The 17,253-nt window shown below is 33.4% G+C and overlaps 1 protein-coding gene across 4 annotated transcripts in view; it reads left to right on the top strand.

Moving 5' to 3' along the window:
- EXOC6B (exocyst complex component 6B) overlaps positions 1-17,253 on the top strand; it is a 713,885-nt gene that overhangs the window by 359,079 nt on the left and 337,553 nt on the right. For all 4 annotated transcript variants that reach the window (XM_068564227.1, XM_068564225.1, XM_068564224.1 and 1 more), the window contains 4 exons: positions 9,685-9,756; positions 10,458-10,555; positions 12,154-12,259; positions 13,134-13,243. In XM_068564227.1, the coding sequence (XP_068420328.1) occupies positions 9,685-9,756; positions 10,458-10,555; positions 12,154-12,259; positions 13,134-13,243 (386 nt within the window). The remainder of the gene's footprint in view (positions 1-9,684; positions 9,757-10,457; positions 10,556-12,153; positions 12,260-13,133; positions 13,244-17,253) is intronic.

Here is a 17,253-nt window from a genome sequence, read left to right as displayed (position 1 = left end):
TTCAGCTCAGGTTACCATAATGAAATATATAGATTGGGTAGCTTAAACAACAGAAATTTATTTTCTCACAGTTCCAGAGGCTGAAAGTCTGAGATCAGGGTGCCATCATGGTTGGTTTCTGGTAAGGACCCTCCTGGGTTTCAGATGATCACATTCTCATTGTGTCCTCACATGGCCCTTCCTCAGCATGTATTCTATTGTCTTCTCCTTTTATAAGGACACCAATCCCATCAGATTAGGACCTTACCCCTATGACTTCATTTGACTTTAATTATCTCTCCAAGGCTTCTTCTCCAAACAAGGCTACACTGGCACTAGGGCTTCAACATAGAATTTCAGGAGGAATGCAGCATTCAGTTCATAAATGTCTGTCCTTTCCCAACCTATTTTGAAGGCCGCTTTTATCATAATATGTTATATAAATACTAAGATCTGTTTCTAGGCTCTGATTCCTGCCCGCCCCCTTCCTTCTCTCTATATGTCTTGAACCAGTACCACATTGTTTTGATTATTACATCTGATATAGTATGCTTTAATTTCTTATACAACATATATGTCCTATAAAATCCTCTTTTTAAAATATACTATGTATCTCCTTATTATTCTTCTAGGTTAATTTGAGAATCACTTTGTCACATCCCTTCCACCTCTTACCTCCCCCTAAAACTGACCTATAGTGTTAGTATGCAGTAAATCTGAAAATTTAAATGGAGATAATTGACATATTTCAGCATCTGGTATTTTTCAACAGGAATATATGTATTTTTCTCACTTATTTGCTTTTATATCTTTTGGTAAAATATTTTATGTGCTCCCTATCTAAGTCCTATTTTTGGTATTTTATGGTTTATTTCAGGTAGTATTTTGAGGAAGGTTTGTTTCTGATTCATATTTATTAACTAGTATTACTGTCATCCTATGGGAGAGAAGTCCTTGATTTTGGTTGTTTATTTTATATCTGTCCATTTCCCTGATTTCGCCAATTTTATTTTTTTCCTGGGAAAAGGTGTTTTTCTTTTAGAAAACTTAGATTTCTTCCAAACAATTTCTTTTTTTAAAGCAGTGGTTTTTCACATTTGAGAATGTGACAAACCTATAGGAGTCTCTCAGCAGGAAAATATACTCTTTTCCTCATCATGCAACCATACTTATTGTCATGAAGAATAGGACACTTTACAATGTGCTGATTAAAGTGTATATCTATGGAGAAAATTAATGGAATGTTTCCTTGTAGATCTACTGTATATTCTTTTGAACTGAAGAATAAATGACAAAAATACCTTTAAAAAAAATAGTTTAGCATCAGTCTACAGAGGCAGAAAGAAATTAGTGGTCTCCTAGGGCTGGGAGTGGATACGAGGAATAAGCAGGTGATAGCTTAAGGGGCAGGGTTTCTCTTTGAGATGAAGAAAATGTTCTAAATTTGACTGTGGTTATGTTTGCACATATCTGCAAAAATATAAAAAAAACTAAAAACTGTAGAATTACATACTTTAAATGGGTGAGTAGTATGGTATGGGAATTGTATTTCAACAGAACCATTAAAATAGAACTCAACATCACGTACATTTACTCACTGAACCATTTTTATCCATTATGAGACAAAGTAGTTGATGCCACAGATACCAATTCTATTTTATGACACTATTTATTGTGTTACATTATCAGCAAGAAAGAAAAATAAGAACAACCTAAACATCAAAACAAATCTCAAAAGGAAACATTATATCTGAGTGGTTATTTTTTGTAAAAAATCTGTATATTTTTCTAACTTTCTGTGTCACTAATTAAAACTTTTTATATTTTCTGATTGAATTATCAGTCATTGCATAAATTGGAAACATTTTGAAAGATATAATATTCTCAATGCTGATTTTAAAACATGATAAAAATCTTATGCAATCTTATACAATCCATCTCACTTAGAATTCAAATTTAGCAGTACCTGTACATTAAAAGAATAATATGCTAATACAAAGAATTCATATCAGGAATGGTTTAATATTAGAAGATCTGTTAATATAATTGCTAGTATGACTGCCAATAAAATGATAAACAAATCATCTGATAATACTAGAAAGGTATTTTTTTACGATTTAAAATTATGGAGCAATGTAATTTGTGTGGCCAAAATTCCTCATGTTTTGTAGCTATTAAATATTGGACATTTTTTCTTATTATGTGATAGGCAGACAAGAGTGTGTACTGTAATAGTGGGTTTTGTGTGTGTGTGTGTGTGTGATCGATTGATTTTAACATCTTTATTGGAGTATAATTGCTTTACAATGGTATGTTAGTTTCTGCTTTATAACAAAGTGAATCAGCTATACATATATATGGAATCTAAAAAAAAAAAAAAGGTTATGAAGAACCTTGGGGCAGGACAGGGATAAAGACACAGACGTAGAGAATGGACTTGAGGACACGGGGAGTGGGAAAGGTAAGCTGGGACGAAGTGAGAGAGTGGCATGGACATATATATACTACCAAATGTAAAATAGATAGCTAGTGGGAAGCAGCCACATAGCACAGGGAGATCAGCTCTGTGCTTTGTAATAGTGGTTTTATACACATCCACATCCATACCCATCCCCCCCCCACACACATATTTTAAATTTCTTTGAGTCAAAGGGTGTACTAAGCATATATGTCGTGTAGCTCTCTAACCAAATTGCTATTGAAATAACATGTAAGAAAAACTAAAAAGAGAAACACTGCAAAGTACCTCTATAGGCCAGAAGTTTTGAAAAATTTCTTTGAATTTAGAAAACAGATGGAATCAGAATAATGACTCAACCTGAGAAAAGAAAATATTACATTAAATATGGTGTAGAGGGTATTGTCAAAGTAGGAAACATTGTTCCAAATGGAATCTAGGAACACTCTAAATTCAGTCAACAAATGTTATGAGCAGGAATGAGGGTGGGAGAAATCTTAAGGGAAATTATTTAGAGGTCTACCTTCTAAAAATCTTGGCTAGACAGCAGGTTACCCAATTCCTTTGGCCAACCTTACCATCAACATAAAGAGATGATAGCATGATTAGCGAAGTTCCCTAGTACTACTTTTTGAGCAAGGTGATTCATCTGCCCCACCCACCTACAAAGAGCCTGTAGTCAGTTTTTGGAAAACAGACTTAAAAGCTGCAGAGGGTGAAACCCATACCAGTTATACATACTAATCAATCTAGTCCTTCATTTCTAAACATAAGCAAATGCTGAGTTGTAGAATATTTGAGGAAAACCAATTACATCAAATAGAAGACAATAATAAACAAATTGCATAGCTATTCTTCAGCAAATACAAATAACTCATGGACTAGGAGATAAATTTATAAAGTAATAATTATTTCTCATTTTAGGAATATAGGAAGCTAGGTCATTCATAGCAGCTGTTCAGCTTGAAACAACTAAAAGTACTGCTTTATGTACTGCATATAAGATGTTGTTTAAGTCTCGAGTGCTTAGTAAGGTTATTAAGGAATTACCAGGCCAAATCCAGGGGAGATTGAGAGTCCAGAGGTCCAGAAAGATAGACTTAAACACTTAAGCTGCATTTGCCTTGAGGTTACTTGTTAGTCCAGGCAATTTGTACTCAGATTTGATAGTCTCTTGGGCCTATCTGGGGTGGAGAGTCTAATATGGTGCCCTCCCCCACATTAAGCTGGGAAGACCTATTGTTTTCAGGTTAAGATTGAATCAGAAGTGAATGAAAAAGCAGTCAAAATTCTTCCCTTAAAGAAATCTTCAGGTCTAGGGAGTTTTTTCTTGAATTCCTATCTTACATACACTCTTGGAGAATAGAAAAGAGGAAACACCAACTCATTTTATGAGGTGTGTGTAATCTTGATAATGAAGCCAGATGAGGATAGTACAAGAACTCATAAACTCATAAATATACAGGCTCATTCATAAATATAGATCAGAAATCTTAAATAAAATATTAGCAGAATTCAGCAGTTTACAAAGAACATTAATATGTTGAGTTTATCATAGCAAATGCAAGCTTAGTTCAATATTACAAAGTCTATTAATATAATTTAATGAATTAATAGATTAAAGGACAAAAATTATGTAATCATTTCAATAGATACAGAAAAACATTTAAAAAAACACACCATAAATTCATGGTAAAATCTCTTAGTAAATTGAAAACATACAAGAATTTCTTTAAACTGATAAAAATCTATCCTCAAAAACCTATAATAAGTATCATATTTAATTACCATCACTCCTATTTTGTATTGTATTTGAAGTCGTACTTAGTGTTGTAAAGATAGAAACATAAATAAATTAAAAAATACACCTTTGAAAGGAAGAAACAAAGTTGTCATTTTTGCAGATGATATATTTTTGTACATTGAAAATTCAAAGAATTTACAGAAAATTTATTACAATTAATGGAAGAGGTTAGCATGTTCTCTGATACAAAATCATTATGCAAAATCAATTGTCATTTTATAAACCAGGAATAAAAGTTGAAAAGTTAAAATTTTTAAAAGATAAAATTGATACAATAGCATACATTAAAAGTAGTAGAAATATATCTAGCAAAATGTGTTCAAGACCTCCATGGAGAAAGTTCTAAAATGTTTTTGAGAGACGAAAAGGAATTAAAGAGGACCTAAATAAAATTGAAATAGCATGTTCATTGATTGGAAGAGTTATTATTGTAGATATCTGTTTTCTTAAAATTGATCTATAAATTTAATTCAGTGGCAGTCAAAATCTCAATAATCTTATTTTTGGGAGGATGAGTACCTTTGCAATCTGATTGTAATATTTTTAAGCCAGTACAAAAGCCAGGAACAGCTAAGAGACTCCTTAAGACTGAGATAAGGTAGGTGGGTTTTCTCTACTGGAGATCAAGACTTAATTTAGAAATCTTATTAAATGAGTACCAGACACTCCGGTACTGTCATTGGATAGATAATGAAACAGAATATAGGGCCTCCAAAAAAGATCTTTGATATTTATAAAAGAGATAGTATTGCAGGTCAGTGGGTAGAGAACAGACATTTCAATGAATAGTACTAGGACAATTGACTATCAGTATGGGGGAAATAATATACCAAAAAATGAGTTTCAGGTTGATAAAATATCAAAATGTAAAATGTAAGGCCATAAATCTTTCAGAAGATAGTATAAGAGAATATCTTTATGATTTAGGATAGGGAAGGAATTCCTAACTAAAAAACCAAAGGCACTAACCATAAAGGAAAAGATTCATACATTAAATATTAAGCTACTTTAAAACTGTAAGAAAAAAACAAAAAAACGAAAGATAGTAGATAAAATAAGCTATATGATGAGAAATGATGTTTTCAACACAAAATCAGCAAAGAACTAACATAAAATATATAAAAATTTCACTGTTCATCATGACAATAGAGACAGACATCTCAATAGAAAAAACAAGCAAAAGATTTAAACAGGTACTTCACTAAGGAAGGAATTCACTTGGCTGAGAAACATGAAAGGTGCTCAACTTTAGTGCATCATTGAAATGCAAATTAAAACCAAATGAGATAACATTATGTAAGAATTAATAACACAAATGTTGATAAGGATATGAAGTATTCAGAACCCCTTTGAAAAAAATTAGCATCATCTTTTAAAATTGAAGATCCTCATGAACCAGAAATTCTTTTCCTAACTATATTCCCTTGAGAAACTTGCCCTAATGCACCATAATACACATGCAAGAATATTCATTCCGGCATTGTTGAATTTTCAAAATTAGAAATGACTTAAATATCCATTGGTGATAAAATGAACAATCTGGGTTAAACTCCTAACATGGAATATTATACAGCATGAAAATGCCCACACTATAGCTATATACAGTAGCATGGATGAATTTCACAAGTATAATGTTGAATTATAAAAGCAAGACAGAAAATTATACATACAGATTTTTTCCACTTACATAATATTGAGAAAGAAAATATTGAGTAAGACTGAGTATTTGGATGGTTACAAAGCAAAGAAATTAAGAGAACGAACTGGCAGGCATATGTGATAAAGGCCTGGTACTGAAAATATATAGAGAACTCTTAACACTCAACAGTAAGAAAAAAATTTAAAAACGGGCCCAATTAAAAAACAGACAAAAGTTCTGAACAGATACCTCACCAAAGAAGATATTCAAATGGCAGGAAAGCATACAAAAGATGCTTGACAACATATGTCCTCAGGGAATTACAAATTAAAACAAAAATGAGCTACCACCACACACCCATTAGAATGGCTAAAATACTGACAACACCAAATGCTGAAGAGAATGTGGAACAGCAGGAACTCTCGTTGTTGATGGGACTGGAAAATGGTACAGCCAGCTTAGAAGAGAGTTTGGCAGTTTCTACAAAATGAAACATACTCTTATTATATGATCCAGCAAGTACACTCTAGGTATTTGCCAAATGAGTTGAAAACTTATGTTAACACAGAAACCTGCCTACTCATGTTTATAACAGCTTATTCATAATAGCCAAAACGTGGAAGCAACCAAGATGTCCTTTAGTAGGTGAATGGATAAACAAACTCTGGTACATTCTTATAATTGAATATTTATTCAGTGGCAAAAAAGAAATGGTCTATCAATCCACAAAAAGATATAGAGGAAAGTTAAATGCATATTGCTAAGTAAAAGAACCCAATCTGAGAAGGCTATATACTTACATGATTCCAACTATATGACATTCTGGACAAGGCAAAATTATGGAGACAGTAAAAGGATCAGGGTTGCCAGGATTTGGGAGAGGGATGGAGGGATGAATAAGTGGAAGACAGGGAATTTTTAGAACAGTGAAACTATTCTCTACGATATTGTAATGGTGGAATATGTCATTATACATATGTTAAAACCCATAGATTATATAACACAAAGAGTAAACTCTACTGTAAACTATGGACTTCAGTTACTAACAGTGTGTCAGTATTGGTTCATCAACTGTACCAAATGTTACCACACTAATGCAAGATGTTATAATAAGGGAATCTGTGCATGAATTTCTGTGTGAAGGGTTATATGGGAACTCTGTACTTTCTGCTCAATTTATCTGTAAATGCAAAACTGCTCTAAAAAATAAAGTTTATTAAGTTAAAAAATACAAAGAAGCAAAAAATGAAGGAAAGACATGGAAATGATTATCATAAATGTCATGATAATGTTTTCCTGAGTGGAGAGGAAAGAAGTTGTTTTGGAGCTTCTGGCATGCTGGTGCTATTTAGTTTTGTTTGCCTGGTAAAATTGTACATATAGGTTATATTTATTATTTTCTTTATGTATACTATATTCACAATTTTAGAAAACGTGGTAAGGAGGAAAAGGAAGGAAGCAAGCCACAGAAGGATAGAAATCAAAGATAAACATTGCTTTCTTGGAAATTTATGACTACCATAATAGAGAAATTTAATTCAAAGATTAAATAGATAAAACTGCATATCATTCTGTGATCAGGAAGACAAAATCAAATATATATCCCAAAATATAGAGTGAAGACACAAAGAGATGGAAAATATGAATGGAAAGTTAAGGAACATGGATAATTGATGTAGATTTTTGGTTGTATCTAATAGGAATTTAGAAAGAAAGTACAGTCACAAAGCAGGGGACTGAAGTAATTAAATAAAAGAGGGATATTTCTCTGCATTAAAGAAAGACTAGATTATTACAGTTGAAAGGATGCATTTTTTTGGGTCAGGCAGGGTAAATTAGGGCAGACGGTTTTCTCGCATCTGAAATTGTGTATTGTAGTTTGAGTGCTAAAGAAAAGCATTTCCAAACACATGAGGGTTCAAAGTTTACTTTTCACCCATCCTGTCTTACCGGTGTTTTACCAAAAATGAAAAAGAAATTCTAAATACAAGATGGGATGGGAGTAAATAAATGTGTGCAAAAATGAGAGTAAAACTCCTAGATAAATTTAAATAACTGATTGTTTGATTATTTGTAAAGTTTATGCTATTAAGAATCCCTAAAAGAGGAGAGGCTTAATGTTTAAAACATTTTTTAGATGAAAACCCCAGATTATTTCAAATAAACAGTGGGCAGGGCTTCCCTGTTGGTGCAGTGGTTGAGAATCCGCCTGCCAATGCAGGGGACACGGGTTCGAGCCCTGGTCTGGGAAGATCCCACGTGCCGTGGAGCAGCTGGGCCCGTGAGCCACAACTACTGAGCCTGTGCGTCTGGAGCTTGTGCTCTGCAACAAGAGAAGCCACGATAGTGAGAGGCCCGCACACCACGATGAAGAGTGGCCCCTGCTCGCGGCAGCTAGAGGAAAGCCCTTGCAAAGAAACGAAGACTCAACACAGCCAAAAATAAATAAATAAATAAATTTATTAAAAAAACAAAAAAAAAACCAGTGGGCAGAAAGTATATAACTTATTAATAACCAGTATAAGATAATTTGAAAAAGCTGATCCAATGAAAAACAGGAAAGGATACAAAAAAGAAAGAAGAAATCATTGAAAATAGAAAACTTAAAATAAGATGGCTAGAATAGGTCCAAATTTGTAAGTATTCATGAGAAATGCCAGAGTTGGAAAGTATTATAGTTTGGTTACTAAGAGAGATTCATACATTAAGATTACACAGAAAGATTGAAAATAAAGAATGGGGAGCAAAAAGGACAATATTCTTCAAGAAAATTGGATTGAAGTTAAAGACCATTAAATGGGAGAAGAGAGGAACATTTGTTTTGATACTATTTTTAACCCACCAAAAAGACAATAACCCATTTACTGGGGACAAGCAAGCATCAGTATGTATATAAACAAAAACTGTTAAGTAGTAGGAAAAGAAACCAAGGGACCACACCACTGTGGGAGAATTCAACACTCCTCCTTCAGGAACTGAGCAATTAAGTAGAGGGCAAGTAATGAAACTATAATTAAGAGAATTTGAATATCAAAATCACTGAAAAATAGTGCCATATACATCTTTGTAGCTTGCCCACAGAAGGTATCGCCTGTGTCATTTCAGTTTTCAAATTTGTTGATAAGAGATTATACATGGACTTTATTTGTAATTTGTATTTTCCTCTGTATTTATGTTTGTTTTTGTATTCTTTGGATAGTTTTGTTTTCTCTTTGTTGTTTAATTGGACTTACCTGTGATTTGTCTATTTTATTGATTTTATGTTTAACTTGAGCTTTTGGTTTCATTGATCAAATCTTTCATGTCTTCTCTATGTCATTAATGTCTGCTTTTTATTTTATCAGTTTTGTTCTCTCACTTACTTATGGTTTATTTTGGCTTTTCTGGCCTAGCTTCATGAGTTGAGTGCTTAGTTTGTTTATTTTAAATCTTTTATGTTTTCTAATGTTCACATATAAAGATGTAATTTGTTTTTAAAATGGCGTTAGCTGCATTCCATAGGTTTTGATATGAACTATTTCATTGCTGTTCATTTTAAAATACTCTGCAATATCAATTTTGATTTCTTCTTTAACCAAACAGTTATTTAGAAGTGTGTTTTTAAATTTCCAAGTGTTAAAAATGTAGATCACGGATTATTGGAGTCTTTACTCACTCTTCCCTGGCTGAATCTGGTGTTACTTTAAACCAGGAAGGTTTTCCAGAGAGCCTTTACCAGGTGCAGCATTAAGCAGTTGAGTAAATCAAAATTTACTTTTATTTTTAATAAACGTGTTTTTCCTCATTGTCTTTTATTTCCTTTAGTCTTACTGCTCTGATCCAAACCTCGTGTTAGATTTGAAGAACCTCATTGTGCTTTTTGCTGACACACTTCAGGTTTGTGGTTTATGTTTACACACACTTATCTAGATGAGTGTTTCATCAGCTCTAAATCATTTCATTATCTATCTAAGCTTGAGTAAGTAACTTTTAGTTTTTAGTTGTGTTTCTTCTTTTCCTAGAGCTAGATCTTTTTATCTCTTTGTAGCATTTCCTGGTCATCACCTTGACCGTTTATGTTCTCATCAATTGTTCTCATACCCCTTTTTTTCTCCAGGCAAATCAATTAATTGAACTCACTACCTTAGTTCTTCAAAATGTCCTTAATTCACATATAATGTCTGAGTGATTTTGGAGTTTCTTAACTACTATTTTAAATAATGAACCACATATTGTATCCAATAGAATAGCATTAGAAGTGGGTGAGATTGGTAGCATTCTCATTTTCTCTCCCTATTCCTGAAGGTTGCTAAGAGTTACAGAAGGAGTTGTAGGGAAAAGTTAGCTAACATTTATACCCAGTGTATATTAATTTTAATGTTCATCTTTTAATTTTTTTCTGACTGGCTTATATTGGTATATATCTTTTAATTCTTGAGAATGAACACTAGATATTAGGTGGGAATGAAAGATTTTTCTTATCATGATTTTATTTAAATTGTTGGCCAAAGAACAAAAATATCTTTCCTTGCCTAATCTCTCATGTTGCTTAAAAAAATCACCTTATGAAATGAAGCTATTTTCTTATTTTGTTTCAGGTGTATGGTTTTCCTGTAAATCAGCTTTTTGACATGCTGTTAGAAATCAGAGATCAATATAGTGAAACTTTGCTAAAGAAGTGGTCAGGTATTTTCAGGTGAGAAATTGTCTATAGTTTGTGTGTGTGTGCGTGTGCGCGTGCACGTGTGTGCATGCGTGTACACACGTCTTTATACATAAAGTTTTTCAGATGTAATAAGCAACAAGTATATGTGGCTTATTTTTTCTAGCTCTGATCCCAGTTATGATTAAGAATTCAAGTAAGGTGTAGTGGTGTCCCAAATAAAGTTCCTGAGATATCCAGTCTCAGTATATTAGTACCTACTATGTGAGGAGTCCCCAGATCCCATTTTGGCTTTTTTGTTTCCATGAATGAGTGTCATATACCTTGGTTCATACCAACCAGATCACCTTGTGTCTTCTTAATCTGTTCTTTGATTTTCTCTTTGAGGATCATGCCCAGTCTATGTCTCACTTGTATGGTATTGGCTTTTTAGCCCTTTCGAGTAATTTAGTTTTTTTGGAACTTTTTTGAAGACTCACTCATGTGATTCCTCATCTTCTTTCTTCTCTTATACCCAGAGAAGAGATCTATTACAATCCAGTATTTGAAGCATATTATTTAAATAGTTACTGCAACATGCATACAACAATAAGAAAATTATTGTATTACACCTCCACTTACAAATGTTTCCTTGCTCTGTTTTCCTGGCACACAACTCATGTCAGCTCACTTGTTTCTTCTCCTTTTGAACCTTTACTCCTTAAAGTGATCTTTCTGCTTACTGTAAGACCTCTTCCCCAGATCAGCTTACTCTACTTTCAGGTTCTTATAGCTTTAAGATATTACATTGTCCCTTTAATCTTACTCTTCACATTTTATGAACATGTCTCTGATAATCATGTAGTGCAACTCATTTATATATTAATATAAACATTTGTGTTTCTAAAAGCCCGGTTTATTAATGATACAGTTTTATTTAGAGGAGGATTATCTCTTGAAAATTAGTAACGTGATATATCCATGGTTTTAAGAGCATCTGATTTGATGCCTTCAGTAAATTTCTTTTTTGATTTTGGTAGTATGGTTTTTGCTTTTAGAGAACCCCCAGTCCAGTTAAGGAGGCGGAACCTATGGATGAAGAAAAAGTCATTCTTAATATAGAGCAGTAGATGAAGTAAATGAACATAATTTGGATTTATTATAGAACTTGCTTTTCCTCATCTGCCAGTTTTGAAAGTTACATCTAGTACAGAATTAAAGAACATAATCAAAAATGTCTTATTTTTTTAAAAAAGCAAATAAAACCTCTTTGCCTTCTCCAGAGCTCACATTCTTTTATTATTTACTTCTCACTTGCCTTAAGGCTTCAACATGTTGCCTTAAAATTTTCTCTCTGACCTGTAAATCTCAAATACTGTGAGGTCATGTTTATAATTGTGTTCCATTTGTTTTAGAATGTAATTTTCCTTCTGTCTTTTTTTTTTTTTTTTTTAAAGATGTCCTTACCTGAGACCAAATAGCTGTATTGTAAAAGGAATAGATTAGGGACTGGGAAACATTTATTTTGGGTTGTGGTGGATATACAACTCTTGGAGCTCACCTGAAAATTATTTGTGATCACTATAGTGATTAACTAACCCTTCTTTCCTTTTCCCCTCCTCCCTTCCTTTCTTCTTTTATTTTCTTTATAGAAACATACTTGATTCTGACAACTACAGTCCTATACCAGTAACAAGTGAAGAGATATATAAAAAGGTGGTAGGACAATTCCCATTCCAAGATACAGAGCTGGAAAAGGTAAGGAACACTTTAAAATAAACTTCTCTTATTTGGCATCCCCTTAAAGCTTTCTTTGTATCAGTCTCATTAAAGGCATAACTTCTAACTCAATGGGTTAGAGATCTAAAACACCTTCAAAGGATGATTTTTGGGCTTAGAAGGGCTTAGAAGAACAGAAGTTCCTGTTTGGGGAATCAGTAAATGGCTTTGGGGTATTGTCACCTCTGAAGTGTTTGGGGGATTTCTGGAAGTGTTCCATTTTGGCTTACACTTTCAAATACTTGCTTTTATTATACTATTAGGACATTTTATCCCCAAAACATACAGTAGAATTTACCATGCTACATAACTGTATTGGTTTTGACAGTGCATTGAGTCATGTATGTACTACTACAATAATGATACAGAACAGTTCCATGATTCCAGAAAATTCCCTTATGCTACACCTTCTTAATCAGTTCCTCCTCTAACCCCCAGCCTTTGCCAACCACCAGTCTTGTTGCTATCCATCACTTTTGCCTTTTCTAGAATGCCTAATAAATGGAATCATATAGTATGTAACCTTTTGAGACTGGCTTCTTTCACTGAACATAATGCTTTTGAGATTCATCTAAGTTGTTGCATGTATCAATAATTCATTACTTTTTGTTGCTGAATATGTATCACAATTTATTTATCAGGTTTTGGAGGGCATTTGAATTATTGTTTATTTAATTTAATCTTATTCTTTTTAGTATCAGAAAACTTTCACAAATTTTTTTTTTTTAATTTGAGGTTGTTAAGCAGGCAGTTCACAGTGTGGAAGAAAATTTCTTTTGCATTTTAATTAATTCATAAGTATTTTCAATGTATGTTGGTTTGTGACTTGGCTTTCATTAATTCTTGCTTACAGCAACCATTTCCAAAAAAGTTTCCATTCTCTGAATTTGTGCCAAAAGTTTACAACCAAATTAAAGAATTTATCTACGCCTGTCTGAAGTTTTCAGAAGATCTTCATCTAAGGTATAGTATGAAACAATGGAAATGCAACAGATAGTGAGATTATGGCTCCATATACATAAATATTCTGGAATACTTTTGATGTTCCCTTAGCTCTTATTTTGAAAGTCTTAATATTAGCCCTTTACGGTGTGGCACTGCTATATTTATATGGTCATAGTGAAAAAGAAAGTTGGAAACTCTTGAATAATTTCTTTTTGTTTATATTATTTACTTTATTCTCTGCTATTTTCTTTACAGATTTGCATTTCAACACTTTCTATCTAGTCAGAATTCACTAGAAAAGAGTAGTATAATATACTAGTTTTTACATTCTGTTTGATGAAATTTTAAGGCCCGTAGGGGAGTAGCATGTAAAATTCTTTGGAAATACCATTCTTTCCAAATATTCTCTGGACTTGTTAAAGGAATTCGTATCTCCTTTAAGTTTAATTATTTCACTAACGTATATTGAGGCTATTTATATACCAGATGCATCCTGCTTTTTGGGGATGCAGAATTAACAGACACAGTTTTTTGCCCTTAGATATCATCAGTATTTACTGAGGATAATAGACATGAAAATAGACAGTTAAAATATACCATGGTGAGTGTTGTAATATGTATAGTGTGCTTGCAAAACACTGAGAAGAACACTTAATTCATCTTAAAGAATTTGAGGGAGAATGATTGGCTTTTTAAAGGAGCCTCCTCCTCTCAGTATCACCGTTTGCCCATATTGGAAATCCGAGAATCATTTTCAACTCCTATTTTCTATTAATAACTTCTTCTTAAAAATAAAGTTTCAGATATTGGTCTAAATTTTTATAAACCCTTCATGAATATGTTATTACATCTATAAAACTCAAAATAATACTTATCTATGAGGTACGGGGGCGCATACGCCATTGTTACAGAGGAGGAATGTGAGGCAAAGAGAGATTAAGTAACTTCATGAAGGTCACACAGGGAGTAAGTATTGAAGCCAGGATTCAAATCCAATCAGCATCAGCATCAACAAAATAATTACTGCCATGTTTATAAACCTTTTTCTTTGGCGGTCATATTATGAAGTATTTTACATGCATTATCTCAGGTATTTATAATATTTCTTTGAGGTAAGCACTAATTATTACCATTTAACAAATGAGGGCAGTACTCATTTGTAAATGAGCCTCTCTAAATCTAATTGAGGACAAAATTACATCGATTTCTTTTTTCAGTTTTTTTTTTTTTTTTCCTTTAAAGTTTTCTCTTCCCAGTATGGCTGGTTTAATTCTTGTTGTAGTCATATTTGTCTTGGACTATTTAAGTAGTCTCCTAATTGTTCTTTTACCTCTAACTTTACTTTCCCAACCATCTGTCCTTTCATTTTCCTTATTCTATTCTGTATGTCCCCTAGAGTAAGTTTTCTAAAATCAAATCTTATCATTTAACTTTATTCTTCTCACCTTTGCAGGGATTTCTCACGGCATACAGGATAAAGTTCTCATGGCATACTCTAGCCTGACATATTTGTCTATCTGCCTCCTCCCCCATTCCTTGACCTAGTCCCCTGTACCTTTTCCAGATTCATATCTCAGGGTAATTTCCCTGTCACCCCATGCTTTAGTCATACCAGTCTATTTGCTATTTTCTGATCATAACATGCTATTTTTTTATCTCTCTTAATTTGCTCATGACTTTCTCTCTACTTGAAATTATTTCTTCTCTTCTGAAGCTTATGACTCACTTCTAACCATCCTTCAAGATTCAATTTAAATATCATGTGCTGAATGAAGCTTTTTGACCACTTCCACCCCAATAGAGTTGATCTGCTGACTCCTTTGTGCTACTTCAGTAATCTCTGAATACTGTCATTATAGCTCATCTTAGATTTTATTGCTCTATTGTATCTATCTATGCGTTTCTGTGTGTGCTAGACTATAAGCTCCTTTGTTTATTTATTTGTTTTATTCATCATGCATTGTGAGTACTCTATTATTTGTGAGATGGTGCTTGGTAGTAAGGACATTAAGATGCTGAAAATCCATGTCTTCGAAGAGTACCTACTGTAACTGAGGAACTGTGCAATTATTATTAAGTGCTGGGATGAAAATATACAGGAATAAAATAAGAACCAAGTCTGAGACAAATTGAGGATGTAAGAAAAGGCCTCTTGAAGGGTAGGAACATTTTAAGTTTTGTTCAGCACAATATCCTCTGCACCCAGCTTAGTAAATTTTAAAGGAAGGAAGGGAGGAAGGGAGGAAGGAAGGAAGGAAGGAAGGAAGAAACAGGAAAGAAAGAAGGAAAGAAAGAAGGAAGTGAGTGGAATGTACGGTATGCCACGCAACTCAAAAAATAGACCATTGGAAAATAGTTTTGGTGACTTGCTTGATAGCCATTCTTACTAAGTAAAAAAATGAAACACGGGGTTTGTGTAATTAATTAGTTCTTTTCTCTGAAAATGAGATTGATTTCATAGAAATGTTCTTTTGGAAATGAGATTACCTTTGGAAATTATAAACCAAAACTTTTTTACCCTTCAGTGACCACCATCAGATTACTTAGTACCAGAGAATGGTCTCTAAGGTACTTTTTGGTACGTTAGTGTATGTAAATTATTACAAGTTCATTGCATAATGACTTTTTCTATCCTTTTTTGGAGGAAAGGTAATATGGTAAAGGGATAATCTAAGTAAATTGTTCAGAAGTCTTTTTGCTGCTTAAATATATTAAGTTTTTGCCTGAAAACTCCTTTGATATGTTTAATATTGACAGTTTAAAAGAAATATTCAGTTTGGCGGGGGTTGGTTTAGAGCTGCCTTTTACTCTTCAATTGCTGTTTATCTTATTTCCTGAGCTACATTTACATTATAACCTGGAGTGACAGAAATCACTTTGGCAATCGTAGCTGTCATTGTGGGGAGATTATAATATGAGGTGTAAGACATAATATGAATAAAAACAGTTAGTTTTCTTAAACACAAGGCTCTCAAAACAAGAAAAACTGCTGTATTGAGATTCTTATGGGGACTTCCCTGGTGGCGCAGTGGTTAAGAATCCGCCTGCCAATGCCGGGGGCACGGGTTCGAGCCCTGGTCCGGGAAGATCCCACATGCCGTGGAGCAGCTAAGCCCATGTGCCACAACTACTGAGCCTGTGCTCTAGAGCCCGCGAGCCACAACTACTGAAGCCCACGTGCCTAGAACCCGTGCTTCACAACAAGAGAAGCCACTGCAATGAGAAGCCCATGCACCGCAACGAAGAATAGCCCCCGCTCGCCACAGAGAAAGCCCGTGCACAGCAACAAAGACCCAACGCAGCCAAAAATAAATAAATAAATTTATAAGAAAAAGAGAGATTCTTATGAAGCTTTAAGCATAATTATTCTCTTAAATCAAACTTTAATTTTTTTTCCTAGCAAGAATTTTGTCTTTTACATTGAACAGAGGATACTGAGAAAGATTACAGATATTGAATACATATGTAACTGTATGAATTCTGAGGATACAAAATTTATTTTAAAGTTTATTTTAAAAACAGCAAATAAATGGCATTTCTATGGTAAAATAATGTTCTATCATTTGCACTTGACTTAAAAAATAGAATACACATATGTATATGCACATACAGATCTTTTTTTTAAGTTATAAAATTAGATCTCTGTAAAGGACTTGAGAGATATAGAATAGCACATAGAAGAAAAATGTAAATGACCCAAAAGTCTACCACATTAATAACCACCCTTTCTATATGAGAATTTCTTTCTTTTTTCTTTTTTTTTTTCAGTCTTTCTTCCTTGTGAATACATGCACAGCACTTTTTTTTTTCTTTAAAGCTAATTGCTATGAGATACTTCTACTTATGTCTACAGTATAGAAAGCTGGAAAGAGTATCGCTTCTTCCCAAACAAAACAGATAAACTACAAAATGAAAACTTTTCTGGAACCCATTAGAGAGCTGAAGTTATGGAGTGACCAAATACCTGGAAATCCAAGTTGAGAGTAGCCCCTCTCAGGAGAGAGTGACAGGATTCCCTGACTCCCTCA

The sequence above is a fragment of the Eschrichtius robustus genome, chromosome 15, assembly GCF_028021215.1.
Source record: "Eschrichtius robustus isolate mEscRob2 chromosome 15, mEscRob2.pri, whole genome shotgun sequence".
NCBI classification, from domain to species: Eukaryota; Metazoa; Chordata; class Mammalia; order Artiodactyla; family Eschrichtiidae; genus Eschrichtius; species Eschrichtius robustus.
The sequence above is the reverse complement of the archived record's forward strand: the minus strand, read 5'-3'. Positions and strand labels throughout refer to the sequence as shown.